The sequence below is a fragment of the Furipterus horrens genome, unplaced genomic scaffold (assembly GCF_987537825.1).
Source record: "Furipterus horrens unplaced genomic scaffold, mFurHor1.1.pri manual_scaffold_8, whole genome shotgun sequence".
Lineage (NCBI taxonomy): Eukaryota > Metazoa > Chordata > Mammalia > Chiroptera > Furipteridae > Furipterus > Furipterus horrens.
The window spans coordinates 48,814,380-48,840,094 of record NW_028327178.1 but is presented as its reverse complement, the minus strand read 5'-3'; the positions used below and the strand labels follow the sequence as shown (position 1 = coordinate 48,840,094).

The 25,715-nt window shown below is 40.4% G+C and overlaps 1 protein-coding gene across 3 annotated transcripts in view; it reads right to left on the bottom strand.

Annotated features, from left to right (window-relative positions):
• The window catches only part of LRRC30 (leucine rich repeat containing 30), a 63,536-nt gene extending 37,821 nt beyond the window's left edge, over window positions 1–25,715 (bottom strand). For 2 of the 3 annotated variants that reach the window (XR_016512728.1, XR_016512729.1), the window contains exon 1: window positions 24,047–25,715. Coding sequence is in view for 1 of the 3 variants with exons in the window: in XM_090285791.1 (XP_090141917.1) it covers window positions 24,548–25,453 (906 nt within the window). In the remaining 2 variants the exon portion in view is untranslated. Of the gene's footprint in view, window positions 1–23,891 lie in introns of those variants that run through there. The other variant, XM_090285791.1, reaches the window with a different exon arrangement.

The following is a 25,715-nucleotide window of genomic DNA, read 5'->3' as shown; positions in this document are numbered from 1 at the left end:
ATGGTTTAATATTCACAAATCAATAAATATAATACATCACCTAAACAAAATGAAAGACAAAAATCACATGATCATATCTATAGATGCAGAAAAAGCATTTGATAAAGTACAACACCCATTTATGATGAAAACACTCAGAAAAATGGGAATAGAGGGAGCATACCTTAACATAATTAAGGCTATATATGAGAAGCCTGAAGCCAACATCATACTCAATGGACGAAAACAGAAAGCATTCCCCCTGAAATCAGGAACTAGACAAGGCTGTCCACTCTCTCCACTTCTATTCAACATAGCATTGGAAGTCCTAGCCACAGCAATCAGACAAGACAAAGAAATAAAAGGCATCTGAATTTGGAAAGAAGAAGTAAAACTATCACTATTTGCAGATGACATTATAGTATACCTAGAAAACCCTATAAACTCCACTAAAAGACTACTCGATATAATACGTAAATTTGGCAAAATAGCACGGTACAAAATAATTATACAGAAATCTAAGGCATTTCTGTGCACCAACAATAAAATATTGGAGACAAAGGCAAAAAAAAAATACCATTTACTATAGCAACAAAAAAAAATAAAATACCTAGGAATAAACTTAACCAAAGTGATAAAAGACCTGTACACTGAAAATTACGCAACAATGAAGAAAGAAATTAAGGAAGATACAAATAAATGGAAGCAAATAGCATGTTCCTGGATGGGAAGAATCAACATCATCAAAATGGCCATACTACCCAAAGCAATTTACAGATTCAATGCAATCCCTATTAAAATACCAATGACATATTTCACTGACCTAGAACAAATAATTCAAAAATTCATATGGAACCAAAAAAGACCCTGAATAGCAAAAGCAAACTTGAAACAGAAGAACACAGCAGGAGGAATCAAGATACCAGACATCAAACAATACTACAAAGCCACTGTAATCAAAACAGTCTGGTACTGGTATAAGAACAGACATATAGATCAGTGGAACAGAATAGGGAGCCCAGAATTAAACTCAGGCCTCTATGGTCAACTAATATTTGATAAAGGAGGAAGGAACATAAAATGGAGTGAGAAGAGCCTCTTTAACAAATGGTGCTGGGAGAACTGGACTGGGACGTGTAAAAAAATGAAACTAGACCACCAACTTACACCACACACCAGAATAAACTCAAGATGGATTAAAGACTTAAATATAAGCTGTGACACCATAAAAGTCCTACAGGAAAACATAGGCAGGAAACGTTCAGATATCCCATGTAACAATATCTTCATGGATACATCTCCTAAGGCAAGAGAAATAAAGGAAAAAATAAACAAATGGGATTACATCAAACTAAAGAGTTTCTGCTCCACAAAAGAAAACATCAGCAAGATGAAAAGGAAACCAACCATATGGGAAAACATATTTGCCAATGATATCACAGACAGGGGACTGATCTCCAAAATATATAAAGAGCTTATACGACTCAACATCAAAAAAACAAACAACCCAATTAAAAAATGGGCAAAGGACCTGAACAAACACTTCTCCGAAGAGGACATACAGAAGGTCCATAGGCACATGAAAAAATGCTCAACATCATTGGCCATCAGAGAGATGCAAGTAAAAACCACAATGAGATACCACTTTACACCTGTCAGAATGGCCATCATCAACAAATCAACAAACAACAAATGCTGGCGAGGATGTGGAGAAACGGGAACCCTACTGCACTGTTGGTGGGAATGCAGACTGGTGCAGCCACTGTGGAAAACAGTATGGAATTACCTCAAAAAACTAAAAATGGAACTGCCTTTTGAACCAGCGAATCCACTGCTAGGATTATACCCGAAAAATCCTAAAACCCTAATCCAAAAGAACTTATGCACCCCTATGTTCATAGCAGCTCTATTTACAATAGCTAAGTGCTGGAAACAGCCTAAGTGCCCATCTGTAGACGAGTGGATCAAAAAACTGTGGTACATTTACACAATGGAATATTATGTAGCAGAAAGAAAGAAGGAACTCCTGCCATTTGCGACAACATGGATGGAACTAGAGAGAATTATGCTTAGTGAAATAAGCCAGGCAAAGAAAGCAAAATACCATATGATATGTATTTCCTAATACAGGAAATTAAAGAGCAACACAAAGAAATGAACTAAATAGAACAAAGAGTAAAATAGTAGTCAGTAGGGGGTCGGGGGGAGGGAGAAAAGGGGGATAAGTAAGGGAAGGGTCTAGTCAAGGAACGTGTATAAATGACTCATGGACATGGACAACGGGGAGGGATATGATTGTGGGAGAAGGGATGGGCTGGGTGGGGGGAGCAATGGGGGAAAATGGGACAACTGTAATTGAAAAACCAAAAAATAAAAGAAATTATAAAAAATAAAAAATAAATAAACTTCTGAATTGAAGAAAAAAAAAGACTTTCAAGGGTCATCCCGAACATCAATATGACCCCAGTGCTATCCCCTGCACCCACTCCATGCCATGGATATGCCAGACACATTTTTGCCTTCCCATGTACTTTCTCTTCTTTTTGGAATATTTTCTCCTAAAATACATGGCTACTTCCCTCACTTTCTATAGGTCTCTGTTCCAAAATGATTTTCTGGGAAACTTTTCTGACCACCCATAACAAGTACCCCTCCAGCTCTATTCTCCCTTCACTACTTTATTATTCTCCATGTGCTTATCATTATCTAACATGTATCTGTATGTATACATTTATTTATTCATTCATTATCTTTTGGCTTAAAGGTCTCACCTATGAGTAAATGAATAAAACTTATGACATTAACTCCAGGATCTCAGCTATATTTTGAGAAACTAAGATTGACATATAAATGACCTTGTAAAACAGTAGCATTATACCACTTGGGAAGAAATTATGATATATGTAATATCTTGTCAAACAGTTGTTTGAGGTACAAGAATGTCCAAAAGAGACATGGGAACTCCCTCTATTTTCCTGAACAATGACTTCATAGGACCACGGCTTTAGCTCTTTTCCAGAGGAGAAAATGACCTTATAGGCTGTCTACTCTGGGACTGGTGATAGGCATCCCTGAGGCAAATTCATGAACCCCAAGGTTTTTTGGTGCTCTGAAGCTGGCTTTCTTAGACAACTCTTAGTATCAAAGTGAGACAGGCAGACATCAAAGAAAGCTGATTATCGTGCTCAAGATTTCCCTACAAAAGGAGAGAACCATCAGGGAAGTGAGTTCTCTCCCAGAAAGACATATTCACCACATGTGATCAGCATGAAGGAGGGATCTGAGAATATGTAGCTTCTTTTCTCTTGCTTTATAAATAAAATCTACTCTTTAACCCATGGTCTTGGGAGGGCTCCAAGACTACCATCATGTTCATTGATTTGCTGGAAAAAAAACCCACAAAATTCACAAAGTCTGTTACACTCGTGGTTATGGTTTATTACAACAAAAGTAAAGAAGTCAGGAGACTTCCAGCCAAGATGGAGGCATAGACAGACATGCTGCGTCTCCCTCCACAACTAAGAAGGAAGACAACTACCTCAAAACTAGAAAGAACCAGAAGTTCCAGAAAATCAAACTGCATGGAAGTCCAGCAAATAAAGATATAAAGAAGAAATACTCATCCAGACAGGTAGGAGGGGTGGAGCCGAGGCAGAGAGGACATGGTGTGGTGGTGGCAGCAGTAGCAACAGTAGCAGGTCAGCAGAAAGAGCAGTCACATGTTTTAAAAAGTCAGGAGGGACACCTGGGTGGTGTTCCCAGCTCCTCACCAGACCTTGCAGCTCACAGTCCCAGGACTGGGGAAAATCAAACCTCATTGCTTTTGACTGTGCAAATCAGTGGGGATTGGGACAGAGGCAGAAACTGCCAGTATCTCAGCAGAGTCCGCCTTTTTAAAGGGCCCACAGTGTCCTAGAACATCCTCAGACCCACCCACTCTGGGAACGACAGCCAGGGCAGCAGCTAGAGAGATGCCAGTCCGGTGAGGAAGTGGGAGAAGTGCCTGGAAAACGGGCAAATGGTGGGCAAGCAGCATTGTTCTTTCTCAGACCCCTCCCCCGCATACAGCACCACAACATGGTGAAACAGGTCGCCTGTTACTGAAGAATCCCTAAGGCTCTGCCCCTTACAACGTAGTAGGAGTGACAGCTCTCCCTGGGACATGGAAGCAAACAAACACAGGAGGCTTCTGGCCAAGATGGAGGCCTAGACTGACAGGCTCTATCTTGCTCCACAACTAAGAAGGAATACAACTACCACAAAACCAGAAATAACCAGAAGTTCCAGAAAATAAATGGAAGTCCAACATATAAAGTTATAAAGAAGTGGTGCTTGTCCAGACAGGTAGGACGGGCCAAGCTGAGGCAGAGAGGCCAAGCTGTGTTCTCTGTGGCAGCAGCAGTGACAGAGGCAGGACAGCGGTAAGCACAGACACCTGTATTTAGGGGGAGGTGAGAAGCACCTGTGGAGCACCCCCAGCTGCAGACCAGACCCATCAGCTTACGATTCCAAAACCAGGGAAGGCAGACCTCCATTGCCTTGGACTGTAAGACCCAGAGGGGGTGGGGACGGAGGAGGAGGCTCCCAGTCTCTCAGCAGAGGGTGAACAGCAGGAATCCATCTTGGACCACCATCCCCACAGAAAACACCACAGCGTGGTGAGACAGGCCGCCAGGTTGTGATGAGTACACAGGGCTCTTCCCCCTATAGCATAGGAGGTGTGACAGCCCTGTCCAGGAAGCAAAGGTAAACACAAAATGGTCAGGATGGCACAGATCATAATAGAGATTCCAATGACACAGCTGATCAGACAGCAAATATCTAATCTAATGAAGCAGCAGATAGGAAACCTTTCTGAGGCTCAGTTCAGAGCTTTGGTTATAAAAATGCTTACAGACCTAACAACAGATCTTAAATAAGACAGGAAAGGAATGAAGGCTAGTCCTGGTGAAATGAACAAAAACACATACAAAACTAGTGGTGAGGGAAAGAAAACCAGGGATCAAATCAACAAATCGGAACATAGGTAAGGAACGAACAGTCAACCAGTGCAGAAAAAGGAAATGAGAAGTGAGGAAAATGAGGAGAGTCCCAGAAACTTATTGGATAGCTATAAGCAGGCCAACATCCGAATCATAGGGCTGCCAGAATGTGAAGAAGAAGAACTAGAAATTGAAAAATTATGTGAAAAAATAATGAAGCAGAACTTCCCTAACCTGTGGAAGGAAATAGACTTACAGGTCCAGGAAGCACAGAGAGTACCCCAAAAAAGTGGGCCCAGGGAGGACCACACCAAGACACATTATAATCAAAATATCAAAAATTAAGAATGAAGAGAGAATCTTAAAAGCAGCAAGAGAGAAGAAGAGAATTACATACAAAGGCATCCCCATAAGACTGTCGGCTGATTTCTCAAAAGAAACTCTGCAGGCAAGAAGGGACTGGCAAGAAATATTCAAAGTAATGTAAGGCAAAAACCTACAACCACGAATATTCTATCCAGCAAAGCTGTCATTCAGAATAGAAGGGCAGAGAAAGTGCTTCCAGGACAAAGTAAAACTGAAGGAGTTCATCATATCCAAAACACTGTTATATGAAATGTTAAAGGGACTTGTTTAGGAGAAAGAGGATCAAAACTATGAACATTAAAATAAAAACTGTATCACAACAACCAACAACAGAAGCCAGGGAATTGAAACAAAAGCAGACTAAGTAGGCAACGAGAGTGGGAAAAGAATTATAGGTATGGGGAACATTTTGGGTGGAGGTCAGTGGGGAGCGGAAAGGGTGGAAAGGGAGGGACATGGTACAGGGAGTGGAGTAGATAAGAAGACATTGAGAAAAACTATATGCACAACCAATGGGCATGGACTAAGGGAGGGTACAACTGGAGGGAGTGGGGTCACTTGGTGGAGGGGAACAAAGGAAAAGAAATTGGGGCAACTGTAATAGCATAAACAATAAAGCATATTAAGAAAAAAAATACAGAAGTTAAAATCAGTAAAGATAAAAGGAGCATATGGAAGAATCTAGGTAATCCCAGGCACCTGTTTTCTACTGTATTCCCTTAATGGAGTTGTTTGAGGGTGCTTAGTTCTCCCTGCAATGATATGTGCCATTTATTAAGTATTGCCACCCAGAGAAGCTCACCCAGGCATTAGGGGACAGGGTTTTTATTGGAAACTGGTCTCATAGGCATGGAGCTCCTATGTGGCCAACCTTAGCTCCTCAGTCTCCAACCTCTCCAGAGGTCAGACTGATACTGTATTGCCAAGGCACACTTCCATAAATCACACTGTGAGCACAGACTATCTGGTATGACCAAGGTATACAAAGACACTCATATCATGCAAGATGTTGCAAGGGATTCGAGGTCATTTCCTAGGAGTTGGTCAAAGGTGAAATGGGCAGAGTTTGAACACCCCAGATCTGCTGAGTCAACCCTTTGCTGCATACATGCTATGTGATCTCTTTCAAATTCATCCTTGGGTATTGCACAATAGATGATGACTATGAAGGAACCAACCTCACATAGCATAAAAAATTAACCTGTTCATTCTGATATATCAGAAACAGAGGTACTTTCTTTCTTAAGCTATAGAAAAGAGTCACCTAAAGTGTTTGTTGTAGTAGATTAATAATAAGAGCCTGAAAATTTCATTTGCAAACTGAGTAAACTCAATTTTCTATAATGAGCATAAGGTCAGAAGAACAATTAGATTTTTCTATAACAAACACTATATGCATTTCTGGGAAAGTAAACAGATTTCTAGATTCCTTACGATAGAAGTTTAATAAGAAGAAGAAGAAAGTATAAAAGATTAAACATAAAGAAGATTTTTCTCCTTGGCTAGATTCTTCATCTATACTACTCCTGTAATTTCCAGAATGAAAATATTTCTTAACATTCTTTTATACAAGGTCTCTCCAGAAGGGATCCAACAATGTAGTAATATGAAAAACAAAGACACTTATTGAAGAAGATACAGGAAACATTATGTATGGGACAGTGATGCCTCAATCCCCTTCCAAGTAAGCACCTTGGGACCTCACAGTGCTTCTTCCATTGCTTGAAACACACTGCAAAATCCTTTGTTGAAATAACCATTAGTTGCCCCATGACATTTTCCTGAATCTCATCAACAGTCTGAAATCTCTTCCTTTTCAAAGGTGATTTCAATTTGGGTAAAGCCAGAAGTTTCAGGGTGCCAGATCTGGGCTGTAGGGGGGCTGAGTCACCTGGGTGATTTGGTGTTTTGCAAAAAAACTCTGCACAAGACATGATAAATGAGCAGATGCTTTGTCGTGATGAAGCTGCCAATCACCAGCTGTCCATTGCTGTGGCCTTCTGAATCATCCAAATAGTTTCCACAGAGAAACGTTCAAGCTTAATGCAAAATTTAATGCAGGTTCATTTGCTCAGTCATTTTGAATGTGATGGCTACACAGTGTGCATGCTCACTCAACAGCGTCCTCCACCCACACTGACTAGTACAGTAAAGTCATCTTTGTTCACTCATGTGCATTCCAGTCCACTCTTCTCCTCCATGGCCAGGTTACATTGATGTCATGCAAATCATTCTCATTATATTAACAATGGCTGGGTGGAGGGGGGAGATGGCGGAAGAGTAAGTAGCATCCTTGTCTGCTTGCTCCCATCGTGGAATGGACTTGGAATACAAACACTCAGTGAAGAATGAGTGAGAGCAGCTTTCAGATAGGGCAAACAGGGACAGAAGCATGGGAACAGTGCAAGGGAGAGCAAAATCCATGGCCTGTACTTTCTAAGAGGAGTTGCCAGGCCACCTAGCCCAGTGCTGTCAGCTGCACCACATAGGGTCAGCCATGGACCAGCTCATTAGCAAAGAGAGAATTCCAGGGTGATGCAGAGGCCTGGAAACTATGCTTCCAACATAGGCAACATTTCCAGTGATGTCCAGGAGGGATTCAGTGAGAAGGTTTAGTGAAACTGTTGGAGGTGCAGGAAGACAGAGGGCAGTCCTAACTAAGAGACCATAAATTTTGCAGGAGGTGAGGGGAAGAGCATGGAGATCAAGGCCCATAGGGACTGGTGCTGAAGCAGGGGGGAAAAACAGAGACTCTTTTAGAAGGAAAGCTGAGGTGGGACCAAGACTCAGTAGGGACCCCTGGGCTGGCAGGCCTGTGCACTGGCACATTGGCTCTACTAAACAAAAACACGGACCAGTGCTGCAGTTTGGAAGCCACACAGAGACATTTTTGGAAGAGGAGCTGAAACAAGACCCAAGACTTGGCAAGAACTCAGTGCACATGCCAGCTCACTGGCATAGCAGCACTGCTAAACAAAAATGAAGAGGACTAGAGGATACCACAGGACCAGTGGGTGGGACCCAAGGGACCCAAACCAGTGTGGATCACAGCAGAGGGCTGCAATAAGGGGAGAGAGAGGTCAGAAGACCCACGAGTCAGAGAACAGCAGCCTCAGTATCCAGCTAGATATCCTCACAGACAGCCAGTCAGAAAGGAAGATATGAAACGCATGGAACTTTGACCAGGGGTGGATCCAGAAGGAGAAGAAAGCAGTGAAAAACAGATATTACTGGGACAAATTCCACTGAGGTATTCTTCGTGAGTTATTTCCCCTTAGTTTATGCATTTTAAGTCATTAGTTGTTATATTATAGTTTGTTCCAAAAATCATATCTCACTCCTCTCTTCTATTACTCCACTTTAACATATGATTTCCTCTTCTTACTTTTGTTTTAAAGTTTATCTTCTCTCTTACTATGACTAGTACCCATTCCACATTCATACTATTTTTTCCCCTTTATAGCCTATCAAAACCATTTTTCTTGTCATTAGTCATTTCACATTCTTTTTCCCATTCATAAAATACACTTATTCTCTCTCCACCTTGATCAATCTTTGTGTATTGGTTGGGAATATGGTAGTAGTTGTGGCGTTACTGCAATTTTACTTGTAGATCTTCACTTCTACAGTATTTCAAATCTTAAATCCTATAGTCCCCCTCTCCTACTCCATTAATACCTTCCTCCAGCCCTTTCCTTCTTTCAGCTTAAATTTGAAATTTTCCCCCTCTCTTAGCCTGGTTTTCATTCCTTGCTCTTGTATACCTACCTCCTCTATCATCTCAAATTCAATACCCTTTCCTTTAGAGATTTCTTTCTTTCTTTTTCCCCTTATTCCCATCTCATCTATAGCAATCATAGCCCAAGGGTTGTGTATGATACTGGAGAGAAACTTTTTCTCTAATTTGTTTCCATTTTTTCTTCCTTTTCTTCTTTTTATATTATTTTGTCTTGTTTATGTTTACTCTGTCACTAGATATATATTCTATAACTCCTATTTAAATCTAATACTATATGCTTCCCCTCTCTTTACTTCATTATGCCTTCTTCCCTACCCTTTTCAACATACAATGTAAATTTTACTAACTGTCTCACATTGCCTTGTCCATACTCACTGCTATTATTGTTCTTCCACCTCCCCTCTCAAAAGTCATTTTTCTTTCATTTAGTCAACTCTTACCTATTTTTTTTTTAGTATAGTAGTCTTAATCTCTTTACATCTATATTAATACTGGCTCATTTGCTGTTAATAGTGTGATTGTGGGTGGGGATAATTTTGAGGGTGTTGATTTCTTGCCTGGGTTGGGTGTTTATGTTTTAACAGGCCTCCACAAAAGAATTCAAGATGTGGTGGGTGGAGAGACTCTCAATCAACTAGCCAGAGGGAAGGTCCCACCAAGGAGCAACACAATAACAACCAAAAGCAAAATACAACCAGACAGCCCAAATAAATGGCATAAATGGCATCCCAAGAGCATCAAGGTCAGGAGATCAAAGAGACTGCACCATTGAATTCCACAGGTCTCCTATTACAGAAAGTCATACCACAAAGGTAGGAAATCAAAGCAGACCAATATAAGAAACAAAAGCAAACAAGAAGAGTCACCTAAAATGGGGAGACAAAAAAACAATTCCCCAATGAAAAGAAAGGAGGAACCCCCAGAAAGAGTGTTAGATGAACTAGAGGCAAGCAAACTATCAGACATGAAATTCAAAAGAGTGATTATAAGGAAGCTCAATGAACTCAACAAACTCAGAGAAAACTACAACAAACTACAGGGGAATTACAGAGAACTCCAGGGAAACTACAAGAACTTACTGAGGGTGACACCAGCAATTAAAAGGACATAGAAACTACCAATAAGAGCCAGGAGGCCCTGAAGAATACAATCCCTGAACTGCATAACACAGTAGAAAGAATAAAAAGCAGGATAGATGGAATAAAAAGCAGGCTAGATGAAGCAGAGGATCAGATAAGTGAGCCGGAGGACAAAGTAAAAAAAAATTTTCATACAGTGCAACAAAATGAAAAAAAGACTGAAAAAGAATGAAGAGGGTTTAAGACAGCTGCAGGACAACATGAAACATAAAAAATGTCCAAATCATAAGGATACCAGAAGGAGAAGAAGGGGAGCAAGGGATAGAAAACCTGATTGAAAAAGTAATGGCAGAGAAGACTTCTGGCCAAGATGGAAGTATAAACAGACACACTGCATCTCCTTCCACAGCTAAGAAGGAATACAACTACCTCAAAACTAGAGACAACCAGAAGTTCCAGAAAATCAAGCTGCATGGAAATCCAACAAAGATATAAAGAAGAAATACTCATCCAGACAGGTAGGAGGTGCAGAGCTGGGGCAGAGAGGACACAGTGTGGTGGCAGCAGCAGCGGTGGCAGCGAAATGTCGGTGAAAAGTGCAGTCACACATTTTCAAAAGTAGGGAGGGGCACCTGGAGAGTGCTCCTAGCACCAGACCAGACCACACATGTCATGGTTCCAACAGTGGGGAAAATAAAGCCTCACTGCTTCTGAATGTGCAAACCAGTGGGGGTATGGGTGGAGGAAGAATATGCCAGTCTCTCAGTATAGTCCACTTGTTTAAAGGAACCCCATGGTCCTAGAACATCCACAGACCCACCCACTCTGGAAATGATGACAGGGCAACAGCTAGAGAGTTGCCAATCCCATATGGAAGTGGGAGAAGTGCATGGAAAAGGGGCGAGTGCTGAGCAAGCAGCACTGTTCCCTCTCAGACCCCTCCCCCACACAGAGTGCCAAAACATGATGAAATGGGTTGCCCATACTGACAAATACGTAAGGCTCTACCCCTTACAAAATAACAAGTGGAACATCTCTAAGACACAGAGGCAAACAAACACAGGAGCCTGTCAAGATAGGGAGACAGAGAAGTATGGCCCAAAAGAGGAAATGGATCAAGGTTCCAGTGGGAGAACTAAGCAACAAAGAGATAGCCAACCTAACAGACAAGGAGATAGCCAACCTAATAGATGTAGAGTTCAAAGCACTGGTAATAAGATGCGCACAGGCTTGACAGCTATGCTTAAGTATGGCAAATGCATAAGGGAAAAAGTGAAGCCTATGCTAAATGAAACAAAGAAAAATCCACACAAAACCAATGGTGAAGGGAAGGAAACTGGGGTTCAAATCAATGATTTGGAACATAAGGCTGGGAAAAAAAAAACAATCACTACAGAATGAGGAAACAAGAATTGAAAAAAAAGAAGAGGCTTAAGGACCTCTGGGACAACTTTAAGCATGCCAGCATCCAAATCATAGGAGTGCCAGAAGACAAAGAGAAAAAACAAGAAATTGAAAGCTTATGTGAAAAAATAATGAAGAAAAACTCCCCAAATTTGATGAAGGAAATAGACATACAAGTCCAAGAAACACAGAGAGTCCTAAACAAACTAGACCCAAAAAGGACCACACCAAGACACTTCATAATTAGAATGTCAAAATTTAAAGATAAAGAGAGAATCTTAAAAGCAGCAGGAGGAAAGCAGAGAGTTACATGAGTTACATACAAAGGGGTGCCTAGAAGACTATCAGCTGTTTTCTCAAAAGAAACGTTGCAGGCAAACAGAGACTGGTAAGAAGTACTCAATGTGATGAAAAACAAGAACCTACACCAAGATTACTCTATCCAGCAAAGCTATCATTTAGAATGGAAGGGCAGATAAAGTGCTTCCCAGAGGAGGTAAAGCTAAAGGAGCTCATCAACACCAAGCCATTACTATATGAAATGTCAAAGGGACTTATTTAAGAAAAAGAAGGTCAAAACTATGAACATTAAAATGACAACAAACCCCCAAATATCAACAACAGAATCTAAAAAATAAAAACAAAATCCAACTAAGCAAACCAGAATACAAACAGAATCATAGGTATGGGGATCATCTGGAAAGTTATTAGCTGGGACAAGGAAGAGGGAGAATTGGGGAAGTGGTGTAGAGATTAAGAGGTATAATTGGTTGGTACCAAATAGACAGGAGGAAGTTAAGAATAATATAGGAAAGTATAAAGCCAAAGAACTTATATGCATGACCCATGAACATGAACTAAGTGGGGTTGGATTGCTGGAGAGAAGGGGGATACTAGATGGAGAGGAGCAAAGGGAAAAAATTGGGACTACTATAACAACATAGTTAATAAAATATACTTTAAAAAAGTAATGACAGAAAACTTCCCAAACATGATTAGAGAAAAAGTCTCACAAGTCGAAAAAGCACAGAGGGTCCCAATGAAGATGAACCCAAAGAGGCCAGTTCCAAGACACATCATAATTAAATTGGCAAGATTCAAAGACCAAGAGACTATCCTAAAGGCAGCAAGAGAAAAACAGCTAATATCATACAAGGGGGCTCCAATAAAGCTATCAGCATGTTTCTCAACAGAAACAATACAAGCCAAAGGGAATAGCAAAAAATATTTCAAGCAATGAAAAACAAAGGCCTCCAACTAAGACTACTCTACCGAGCAAGGCTCTCATTCAAAATGGAAGATGAAATATGGAGTTTCCCAGACAAAAGAAGGCTAAAAGAATACATTATGACCAACCCAGCATTGCAAGAGATGCTAAAAGGATTGCTTTAAAAAGATAAAGAAAAGGACAGAGAGAGAGAGAGAGAGAGAGAGAGAAACACAAGTACAATGGAAAAAATCACAATAAATAAGTACCTATCAATAATAACCTTAAATGTAAATGGATTAAATGCTCCAATAAAAAAGCTCCAATTAAAAGGGTAAGAAAACATGACCCATATATATGCTGTCTATGAAAGACCCACCTCGGAACAAAAGATTTACACAGACTGAAAACAAAGGGATGAAAAAAAGTATTTCGAGCAAATGCTCATGGAAAAAAAGTAGGGGTAGCATTACTTATATCAGACAAAATATATTTTACAACAAGGTCATAAAAAAAGACAAAGAAGGACACTTCATAATACTTAAGGGAACAATCCATCAAGAAGATATAACCCTGGTAAACATATATGCTCCATACATAGCACCCAAATATATAAGAAAAATTTAGGAGGACTTCAAGAAAAATATTGACAGCAACACATTCATAGTAGGGGACTTTAACACACCATTGTAAAAAATGGACAGATCTTCCAAGCAAAGAAACACCAAGGATATTGAGGCATTGAACAGCACTCTAGATAAAATGGATCTAATTGATATATACAGAATCTTTCACACCAAAGAAGAAAAATATACAGTCTTTTAAAATGCACATGGAATAATTTCAAAGATAGACCACATGATAAGACACAAAAACAAGACTCAGCAAATTCAAGAAAATTGATATTATATCAAGCATCTTCTCAGAACACAATGGCTTGAAACTAGAAACCAACCTCAAAAAAAAAAAAAAAAACCAAAAAAACAAAAGACTCAAAAACTTACAAATTCATAGAGAATAAATAATATGCTATTAAATAACAAATGGGTCAACAATGACATCAAGGAAGAAATAAAAGTTTCTTGAAACAAATAATCATGAACACAGAACATCCTAAAACTTGTGGGACACAGCTAAGGCAGTCCTGAGATGGAAGTTTTTAGCATACAGGCCTACTTAAAAAGGACAGAAGAATCTCAAATAAAAAACCTAACCCTACAGCTACAGGAACTAGAGGAACAACAACAAACAAAGCCCAGAGTGAGTCGTCGTCGTCGGCAGCCGTCCGTCTCGAGAGATGATGGTGTAGCTTCTTAAGAGTCTATCTGCACCGCCGAGAATGGCTGTGCAGTCCGACTCGGGAGTGACACGGTATCTGTCTCCTCCCGTGTTGAATCGACATCTTGCGATGACGCTGGAGTGTCCTCTCCAGTGAAGCTGAAGCTACAGAGCCTCGAGAGACGATGGTGTAGCTTCTTAAGAGTCTATCTGCACCGCCGAGAATGGCTGTGCAGTCCAACTCGGGAGTGACACGGTATCTGTCTCCTCCCGTGTTGAATCGACATCTTGCGATGACGCTGGAGTGTCCTCTCCAGTGAAGCTGAAGCTACAGAGCCTGGGCAGGGTGATATGGAGGGTCTGCTGTTGCCCATGCAGCAGACCCCCCCCTCTCTTCGCAGCTGAAGGGTCCAAGGGAAAGACGGAGTCAATACAGCTTGGCTTCAGGTGCGCCGCAGGAGTTGCCGGTGTTGACTACAACGTCAAACCGCCTTAGGGACTCCGGCTCCGGATTTTCTGTCGGGGTTTACTCCCTTAGCCTTTCCCCTGAAGAGGTATGCCGCAAGGCAGCGGAGGTTTTTTGGAGTCAGAGTTTTCCTTCTCTGATGTGCCCTGACTGGAAGATCGAACCAGCGACACTTAGCTCGCAGGCCGACGCTCAATCCACTGAGCCAAACCAGCCAGGAAAGCCCAGAATGAGTAGAAGGAAGGAAATCATCAAGATCAGAGCAGAATTAAATGACATAGAGACTAAACAAACAATTCAAAAGATCAATGAAAGTAGAAGCTGGTTCTTTGAAAAGATGAACAAATTAGACAAGCCTTTAACCAGACTCACCAAGAAAAAAAGAGAGAGAACCCAAATAAATAAAATCAGAAAGAAAAGGGGAGAAACTACAACCAATGCCACAGAAAACAGAGGATTGTAAGAAATTACTATGGAAACTATATGACCAAAAATTAGACAACCTGGGGAAAATGGACAAATTTGTGGAAACATATAATCTTTCAAAACTGAATCAAGAAGAAGCAGAAAGCCTGAATTGACCAATAACAACTAGTGAAATTGAAGCAGTAATAAAAAAACTCCCGGCACACAAGCCCCAGATGGGATAGCTTCACAGCTGAATTTTACCAAAAATTTAGGGAAGAACTAACTCCTATGCTTCTCAACCTATTCCAAAAAAATCTAAGAAGAGGAAAGACTCCCAAACTCATTCTATGAGGCCAGTATTACCCTAATTCCAAAACCAGATCAAGACACAACAGAGGAAGAAAGCTATAGGCCCATATAGCTGATGACCATAGATGCTAAAATTCTCAACAAAATATTGGCAAACCAGATCTAGCAACTCATCATGCACCATGATCAAGTGGGATTCATCCCAGGGATGCAAGGATGGTTTAATATTCACAAATCAATAAACATAATACACCACAGAAACAAAATGAAAGACAAAAATCACATGGTCATATCAATAGATGCAGAAAAAGCATTTGATAAATTATAACACCTATTTATGATCAAAAACACTCAGCAAAGTGGAAACAAAGGGAGCATACCTCAACATAATAAAGGCCATATACAAGAAAACAACAGCAACATCACACTCAATGGGAAAAAAATGAAAACTTTCTCCCTAAGATTAGGAACAAGACCAGGATGTCCACTCTCTCCACTTCTATTCAATATAGTTTTGGAAATTCTAGCCATAATGATCAGACAAGAAAAAGAAATAAAAGGCATCCAAATTGGAAAGAATGAAGTAAAACTGTCATTATTGGCAGATGACATGATAATGTACATAGAAAACCATAGAGACTCCACAAAAAATTACTCTACCTAATAAAGGAATTTGGCAAAATAACAGGGTACAAAGTCAATATTCAGAAATCAAAGACATTTCTGTACAGGAACAATGAAATATCAAAGATAGAAACTAGAAAAAAATCACATTTACTATAGCAACAAGAAAATTAAAGTACTTAGGAATAAACTTAACCAAAGAGGTAAAAGAACTGTACTCAGAAAACTACATACCACTGAAGAAAGAAATTAAGGAAGATACAAATAAATGGAAGCATATACCATGTTCATGGATGGGAAGAATTAACATCATTAAAATTTCCATACTACCCAAAGTAATTTATAGATTTAACGCAACTCCTTTTAAAATACCAATTGCATATTTCACATATCTAGAACAAGTACTTCAAAAATTTATATGGAACCAAAAAAGACCCCGAATAGTCTCAGCAATCTTGAGAAAAAAGGACACAGTAGGAAGAATCACAATACTTGATATCAAACATACTGCAAGCCACTGTAATCAAAACAGTCTGATACTGGCATAAGAACAGACATATAGATCAATGGAACAGAATAGAGAGCCGAGAAATAAACCCAGGTCTCTATGGTCAATTAATATTTGACAAATGGGAAGGAGCAAAAAATGGAGTGAAAATAGCCTCTTTACAAATGGTGTTGGGAGAACTGGACAGGGACATGCAAAAAAAAAAAATGAAACTAGACCACCAACTTACACTACACACCAGAATAAACTCAAGATGGGTCAGAGACTTAAATGTAAGCCGTGACATCATAAAAGTCCTAGAGGAAAACATAGGCAGTAAAATTTCAGATATCTCACATAGCAATATTTTTGGCAATATATCTCTTAGGGCATGGGAAGTAAAGGAAAGAATGAACAAATGGGACTACATCAAGCTAAAGAGTTTGTGCTCAAAAATAGAAAACATCAGCAAGATGAAAAGGGAACCAACAGTATGGGAGAACATATTTGTCAGGTACCTCAGACAAGGGTTTGATCTCCAATATATAGAGAGAACTTTTACTACTCAACACCAAGAAGACAGATAATCCAATTAAAAAATAGGCAGAGGATCTTAACAGACATTTCTCCAAGGAGGACCTACAGAAGGCCTATAGGCAGGCACATGAAAGAATGCTCAACATCAGAGAGATGCAAATTAAAACCACAGTGAGATATCACCTCACACTGGCCAGAATGGCCATCATTAACAAATCAACAAACAAGTGCTGGTTAGGACTGGGGAAAGGGGAACCTTGGTGCACTGTTGGTGGGAATGCAGACTGGTACAGCCACTGTGAAAAACAGTATGGACTGTCCTAAAAAAACTAAAAATGGAAATGCCTTTTGATCCAGCTATTCCATTGCTAGGATTATACTCGAAGAATTCTGAAACACCAATTCAAAAGAAACTATGCTCCTTTATGTTCATAGCAGTGCTATTTACAATAGCCTGGTGTGGGAACAGCGTAAGTGCCTATCAGTGGATGAGTGGATCAAAGAACCCTGGTATGCTTACACAATGGAATACTACACAGCAGACGGAAGGAGCTACTACCTTTTGCTACAGCATGGATGGAATTGAGAGTATTATGCTAAGTGAAATAAGCCAGGCAGTGAAAGACAAATACCATATGATCTCACCTAATATAGGAGACTAATGACCAAACCAAACAGACGAGCAAAATAAAACCAGAGGCAGGGAAACAAGAAACAGACTGACAGTGACCAGAGGGGAGGGGGGGAGGGGGTAAAGGGGAGAAAGAAGGGGAAGGGTCTAGTCAAGGAACTAATGTAAATGACCCATGGACAGGGACAACTAAATATGGATTAACTGTGGGAGAGGGGGGAGGGGTGAAGCAGGGAGGAGCAAAGGGGGGAAATAGGACAACTGTAATAGAAAAAAAATTTTTTTAAATGACAATGGCTGAACTTTTTCCTGACAGACCTTCTATATCTTGGCTTAGGAGGATAACACCAGAACTGTACTTTGAAGTCTCAAAGTACTTATGGCAACAAAATTATTCAAGAGTTCTTATCAGACACAATTTTAACTTACCAACTCTTATAAAGGTTAGTCAAAAGCAAATTAAAGTAATAAATTTCTAATTTTTTCCTATAATGTAGATATCTTCAATTTGTGGCTTTGACTGAAACAGTGGAGGCAGAGACAGGAGCAATATCATTAAGAAGCAAGGAAACCAAAGGAAGAGCTATTTTGCAGCTTTATGTCTATTAATTTGCAGAAGTTGTTTTAAAAAATTTATAGCAAAATTCATGTTTGACTCACATGTGTATGTGGAAGGGGAAGTGCTGTGGTGGAGGCATGAATTTTATTACAACTCACTCTTCGAAACATACTGTTTTCTCTCTTTTTTTAAAACAGAATATGCTAATTTTTTAAACAGGAAAGATTATAGTTTTAAGTGAGCAAATGATATTGAATCAAATCCAATGGATTTTTTTTTAACAAAAAACAGATCATTAGGAATTTCTTCCCTTCCAGAAACATAGGAGGAGTTTTAAACCAATCAATCAACAAAGTCAAACAAAAATATTCCCTCTGAGCCTTCAACCCAATAAAAAGTTAGAGATGGCATCCAGACAATTTGAAGGTCTGCAAACTTCTAAATTTGCCCTTGATAAATGCTTAGTTCTTTGCATATTTTTGAAAGTCAACCAAAATTAAATTATATTTTTATGGTACTACAAGGGGATATTAAAACATGTACTGAACTTGACTCATCTCCTCAATGTTTTTTTGCTTTTCTTGAGTAAACAGGATAATTATAATAAGCTCAGGTATCTATTTATTAAGGCATTAGATAAGCAGAAGGCAAAGCAAAAAAACAAAGAAACAAAAGTAAAACACAGTCTGAATTTCAATATGAAAGAAGTTTAAAGAGAGTTCACTTTAAAGTGAGTTCAATTTATAGAGAACTGAGGCCCAGAGAGGCTAAATAATCTGTTTAAACTGGGTTGCTTTTTCATTCATTCATTCATAGAATATATTATTATTGAATATCTTCCCTATGCTGGATGCCAAGATAAAAGTCAGCAGTGTTCAAAGGCTAGGAAGAGCTGGTCAGGAAAAGCAGCAGTACCAGGTAGCAACTGAGTCTATAATATTATAATTATTATATTATAATAATATAATTTTCCAGTGGATAGACATTCTGCTAGCTCAGGTTTCCTCCAATCTTCTTTTTGATAGGAAACACCTGAATTGCTGTTTGACTCTAAGAATGTCAAGCCCTGCTCTAATCTCCTGATTCTGAAAGTACCAATGGGATCTGGGATTCTAAATGTTTAACAAGTGTCCAGATGAATCTAACCACAGGGAACTAGCAGAGCCTCACCTGCTGGCCAAGTTCAGTGATCTCCCACCTTTTACTGCCCTCTTTAAGTTGGCTTAAAAGTTTTATGTCTGACTTTTTAGGCAGGCGTCCACATCAGCATTTCTCAGTTCAGAGTCATTAACAGCATTACCTACTGAGCTTTAAAAATAGATTACAGAAGTTGATCACCTAGTCAGAATACCTCAAATTGAGGGCCAGGGCTTTCTTTTTCTAAAGTTCTACATGGGACTCTGAAGAACAGCAGCTTTGAGGACATTGCCAACCTGGATCCTTTCAGAACCCTCGAACAATGAGGTAGGGGAGGCTCTGGAGTACCTCTGGAACTCATAACACATGGTGTTACCATTATCATTAAATGCAAACTATCCAGTCTTGTGCCTGCCCAACATCTTAGATTCAGGTAGAGGGAAACATTCCACAAAGTTGTTATAAAGCCCACTGCTCTGGGAGGCTGCGATTCAAAAATTTTTTATTGAGACAAAGCAAAACAAAGGAACTGCTGTATCAATAACTGTCATGTTAGATTGTGTGTTCTCCACACCGTTTTACTCATATCACCCACATGCCTTTGTACTTATTTATGCAACTGTTAATGCAGTTGTCCTCACAGGATTGCACTATGTTTAGCTGAGCCTCATATTTTCTGTCTATGGACGTGGGACCCCACAGAGAGTGAGGAGCTTGTTCCCAAGCTAAGTCCCCAACACCTGTACAGTCTTAGGATGCACAGATGCTCAGTAAGTGCTATGCAATCGACACAGCCAGCTCTCAGTCCAGAGCTTTTCCTAACACTCCACAGGGCCTCTTATTTCATATGTGCAAATGGTAATAGGCATGACATTTTGGAGAAAGACAAAAATAGATGTCCCCAAGTGGCATGTCCTGGCACACTGACTTCTAGGGAACTCAAATCACTCAAGACCAAGTAGTATGGGTGATTATGTGGTGTTCCATTGGTAGCTCTAACTCATATCATCAGAGCCAACAGTTCTAGTTCTCATAATGTATGTTACTCTCAAGGGTATCAGGAAGTACTTTGACACTTTCCAAATGAACTCCAGTTCATCTTTTATTTTTATTTTCTGACTTGTGCTGAAATAAGGAGTAAGTCTATAAGCAGTAGGACATAAGCTGTCTCCTTGCAAGTAGATTCCTGGGACACTAGTAAAAAAACTGCATAGTAAGCTTCACTCTAATAGCTTTCAGTTATGCTTGCCTAATGATGCCGAGGCTCTTACAGATTTGTTATGAGCCCTCTTTGTTTCCCATTTATTACTATGCTTTCCTTTTTTATGCTGGTAATTAGTAATGCTTTGAATTCAACATGTAACTTGAAAGGTAACAAACACTTAAAAGGAGTTATTTTCTCAACAAGGTCAAGATTGTTCCCATTATTGTTTATCATAGCTTTGCTGTTTCTCTGTATTTTATTTTGCTTTCTTAAGGTATATGATGGGGTTGTATTTCAGTGTTCTTGGATGAGCTATAATGAGTACTGGTACTGGTACTTACTTGCATCATCAAGGGTACTGGAACTTAATGCACATGTAATCTAGGCTGGGTATTTTGTGTTTCTCAAGTATATCTTTCACAGTACTGAAAGTTGTTTTTTTCTTTTTTGGTGGAGTAAGAAGATAGAGAACACATGGCTACGTAAGTAGATATTGATGGAATAATTGAATATTTAGTATCTTAATATTGGCCAAATCTACCAGTTCAAATTTTGGCTTTTTTAGTTTAGTTTTGTTTTGTTTTTTGTTTTTTGTTTTCTATTTTAGGACCATTTTCTGCACACATCTTCTATTTTTCACCATTTGTAACACAATCTCAGTGACTCCATTCAGGCTCACTCTAGTCCACGTTGATACCTTCATGTGTCTTCCAGTGACCAAGCCCACAGTTCTCTAATCTTCCTCTGTTTTTAATGCATAGCTATCAAGTGCATGTTCAGTATGTGTTTTGAGGCATATGAATTTTAAAATGCAATCATCCATTACCAGAAGAAAAGGGTTTAGTTTAATGTATCCCTACAAATAAAGACAGTATTCCCTCTTTATCTCTTTTCAGCTCAAACATGACATCATTTTGAAGTACAGGTGCAGAGTCCTGAAGTCACCCTACCTTTCACTATTACAGAAAGGCAGTTTATTAACTAAAGCCTGATAGCAGAGTACATTTCTACTATTATCCATTTATTAAGTGAACAAGCTAAGTAATGACTACATTTTTCCCCCTAATATGCAGCAGTTTCATCCATTTAGTGGTATTATTCCTGGAACAGATGTGTCTTTTCAAAGTCATCTTTCTTTCCTATGAACATAGAATTTCTTCTTAATTGTATGCTTGTTAGCTGCAACTGCTTCAAAGGGTGTTTCTGAACACACCACTGAGATTGCCCCATACCAAGAGCCAAGTGACATGAAAACCACAATATCATCAAGAATGTGAGCAGCCAGCTCCCACATCAAGCACCCAATTAGCTTGTATTCTTTGGCTAAATATATTCCATAGCCAATGCAGCCATCCCAGTGTTTTGATTTCATAAGCCTCAGAAATACCTGGGAGTTATTTGAATGAGGCAGCATTAGAACTACAAAAAGATAAGCAAGAAGCATTTCACAGTCAGTCAGCACACTGTAGAGTTTGATAGCAAATCACTGAAGGCTGTATCAAACTCCTTCCATATTACCGTTCTGAATAATTAACCACATTAGCCAGTATTTTACTCAGCACTTCCCTTTATCAATAAGTAGCATTCACAAAGGATCGATATCTAAAGCACACTGGGAAACTACTATTACTTTAATCATTTACTCAATGCTAGGTTTTAACAAAGAACACCTTTACTACTATGCTTTTGAAAAGCACTGATGGAAGCCTGCAACCAAACTGATACTACTTTTTATTTTTCATATAAAAAGTATAATGAGCTCTTGGGTCACCCTCAAAATATGGTTAGTTCTTTTCCCTGGAGTAGAGTTACTGTGGGATCAAGTGACTGAAAAAGCATAGAGAGGAAATACAATGATTCTTCAGCAGGAATAAAGCAGTGCTGTAGTCCAGGCCTGCCTCTCTGCCCATAGCAATGTCATGGACATTCAGTGTGAGCCCAAGTCGTTCTTCAGCAGCAGACACAACAGGCGTGATCCTGGCACCTGCAATGTTTGTCTGACAGCTGCATGTGCTTCAGCCAATGCTCAGCAAGTGATCTGCCATGTTCTGCTACACAGAGGAAGGCTTGCCCTGCAATTTCTCACTGAGTCATGAGGTCAAGTAAAAATTCCACTGGTGTCTTTAAATAGTTTTGTCTCCAACAGGCCAGCATGGATGAAGATAGTGGAGTGTGCCTGTGTGTGCCTGGCAGAGAGAACAGGTCTCAGTTGCTGCTTGAGGGGGAATTTAAAAAGAACTTCAGCTGCTGCCTAGTGACACTGGTAAGATCTGTTTTGCAATGGTCTGACTGAGAGAGAGCTCAGGCACAAATGTGCTAGTGGAAGTATGATATCTGGTCATAACAGTAGGAATTAGCTCTCATCTTTTATAAGTGGAAAATTGACTTTGAAGTCTGTTTGGAAAATCACCTGTCCTATTAATAAGTTATATGGACCCCCTTTGAGCCGCTCTTAGAAGGTGGCAGCTCCATACAAAAACTGCCCATGCCCAGAACCCACTGCCCCAGTGCTACTTTGCTGCTCTTTCCTACATGAGGTAAAGGAAGGAGGGGGAGGAATCAAAGTGTGATGGCTGCAGTGAATAGGGTTTGACTGATTTATCCCAGACACTGGGGCTCCATCTAGACTACACAATCCAGTGTGTTACCCTTACTTCAGCCTATCACTCACATTTCTCTTGAGAGGGATCATGAGTTGCTGCACATTGTAGGAACCCATGTGGGTTTTTGTCCCTTCACCACATTGTGAGATCCTCAGTGGAAGGAGCAGAGCTTTACTCCTCTCAGGTTCCCAGCACAGTGGAGTAAAGAGAAGGCACTAACAAATATAAATTTAATTGCATTAAGCCAAGAGTATTAAGAAGTTATACAAATCTTGGCAGCAAACTCAAAATCTGTCTTGATATTGTTAGCTGTATTCTGTAGACAAAAGTGCCAAGACATCTGAACAATTGGCTCTCCATTGATGTCTAGATACTGTGCTTTCTTCACTGCTAATTTTTCATTCTATTTTTTTACATCTCAATAAATAGTAATGTCTTAGGGACTCTTGACAGCAGTAACATCCAATGACCCTTCCAGCAGAAACTCTGAAATTGTCCTGATGGTACATTTAACTCATAGCTGTGTACTTTTATAATTAAAAACAAAATAAATTTATTATTTTACAGCCTTTCATCCAAAAAGCTTTTAAATGTCACTTAAAGTCATTTTTAAAATATTCATATGTGAAAGCCAAGTGTCAAATATTACCCTTCTCTGAATGTTAGATGGGTAATTAGTTTTTTTACATGCCTTTCTATGCCTTACCTCCTCTTTTCTGCCTCTTGGCCATTTCCCCTCCCCTCAATTATTATCTCATCTCTGAGAAGGCAGCTCCAGTAACAGGGAGAAGTAAAGTTAGAAAGGATGGCAGGCATTGGCCAGCATCTTTAGAAAAGCTCAAGGACATGACTATGGGAGCAAAAGGCTGGGAAAGAAGGTTGAAACTGCACATTAAAATTAGTTCATATTTATTATCTGAAAGCCATCATGCTGTTCCAGTCACTCACCACCACACATAAACATGAGCAGCTTGATTGTTACTCTACAGTCATTTTAGAGATTAATTTCCTAATATTGTCCCCCAGAACTCGAGGAGAAAGCTCTACCTGATTTGGTCATCGAGGAGAGCAGGGTTCCAGCTTGCTTGCTCTTTGGTCCCGAGTAATGCTTGCTCGAGGCTCTTGCAGGAGCACGTCCTGCTGTTGCTACCTGGCTACAGGTGGCCCATTCAGAGGTTGAACCAGATGTTGCCAATGCCTCATACCATACTTGGCACACGCTTAATAAATATTTAATTTTTGAATTCCATTGAATCAGACCTGCTGACCGTTGTTCCAAGGGTCAAATCCCACTGCTCCTCAGGAAAATTAGAGTAATTATTGCTCTTTGGAGAAAACCAAAGTCTTGTTTCAATTTATGTTTAAAATGAGAAAAATGTGATATTCTGGGGGTTATTAAGAACATACAGAGTTAAAAGCAAACACCTGCAAATATTAACATAAGCCTAGACCAACACGAACAATAAGAGGAGAAAGCTTAGACTAGAGAAGTACCCAGCTGACAGAGTCTCAGTGAGCTGGCTACTGTTCTTGCCTCCAGTGGCCACTTCAATTGTGTTTTTTGTCCTTCAGGTAGCTGACAAGCATCTCCAGGCCTCCCTCCACCAGCTCCGGCAGAGGTTTGCATAAAGGGTTATAGGAAATATGGAGCCCTTTGTCCATGGGATTCCAAGCAATCCGCGTCAGTCTACACAGCAGGTAGAGTTCATCTGGAAGGGTCTGGATATCATTGTTGTCCAGGTTCAGCAGCTCTAGGCTGGTGAGGAGGCAGAGCGACCGTGGGAAGGAGTGGATATTGTTGTTCTCCGCGATGAAGATCTGCAGGCTGCTCAGACACTGGATGCTCTCGGCGATGTTTTCCAGGCGATTGGAGCCTACATGCAAGAAATCCAGCTCCTTCAATGCAAACACGCAGATGGGGATGTGAGCAAAACAATTGTTGCTGAGGTTCAGCTTTCTCAGTCTGGAGAGATCTGCGAAGCTGGCGGGCAGCTGGGAGAGGCGGTTGTGCGACAAGCTCAGGACTTCCAGGTTCCTGCAGGCGCTCAGTTCCGCCGGCACCTCGGCCAGGCAGTTCATGTTGATGAATAGCACCTTCAGGCACTTGAGGAGGCTGATTTCTTGGGGCAGGCTCTTTAGACAGTTCCCACACAAGTTCAGGACAACCAGCCTGGTCAGCCTCCCCACCTCAGGGGGTAGAACCCTGAGCTGGTTGTGAGACAGATTGAGTTTCTGGACCTCAGGCAAGCCCCACAGAAAGTCGGGGATGTCCGTCATTCCCTTGGTGACCAGGCTGAAGCTGATGTGGCACATACCCCGCTTCAGCAGGGACCGGGGGTCCTTTCCCGCGAGCAGGGCCTCGTCCCACGGAGAGAACTTCTGCCTCCCCCGCAGGAGCGCCATCCTCCTGGGATCCTTATCCTTGTTATGGGCATTTGACTGCCTGGCCCCCATTTGCTATCCTTTCCACCCTCTCTCCCCTGTTGCCCAAAGCTTGGGATGTATCCTACCCCAGCTGCTAAAAGCCTGGCTGTTCCAGGCAGAATGTACAGGTGGAGGTGAGAAGAGCACCGTGGCCAGGCAGTCCAAGGTACAGAGGAAGCTCAGGGAGGGTCCAAGTCAGATGTCCAATACAGCCGGCCGTGGCTGTGGGGCAGGCAGTGAGTTTAGGTGGTTTCTCTCCGTCAGCCGGGCTGTAATGATATACTTGTCCCTG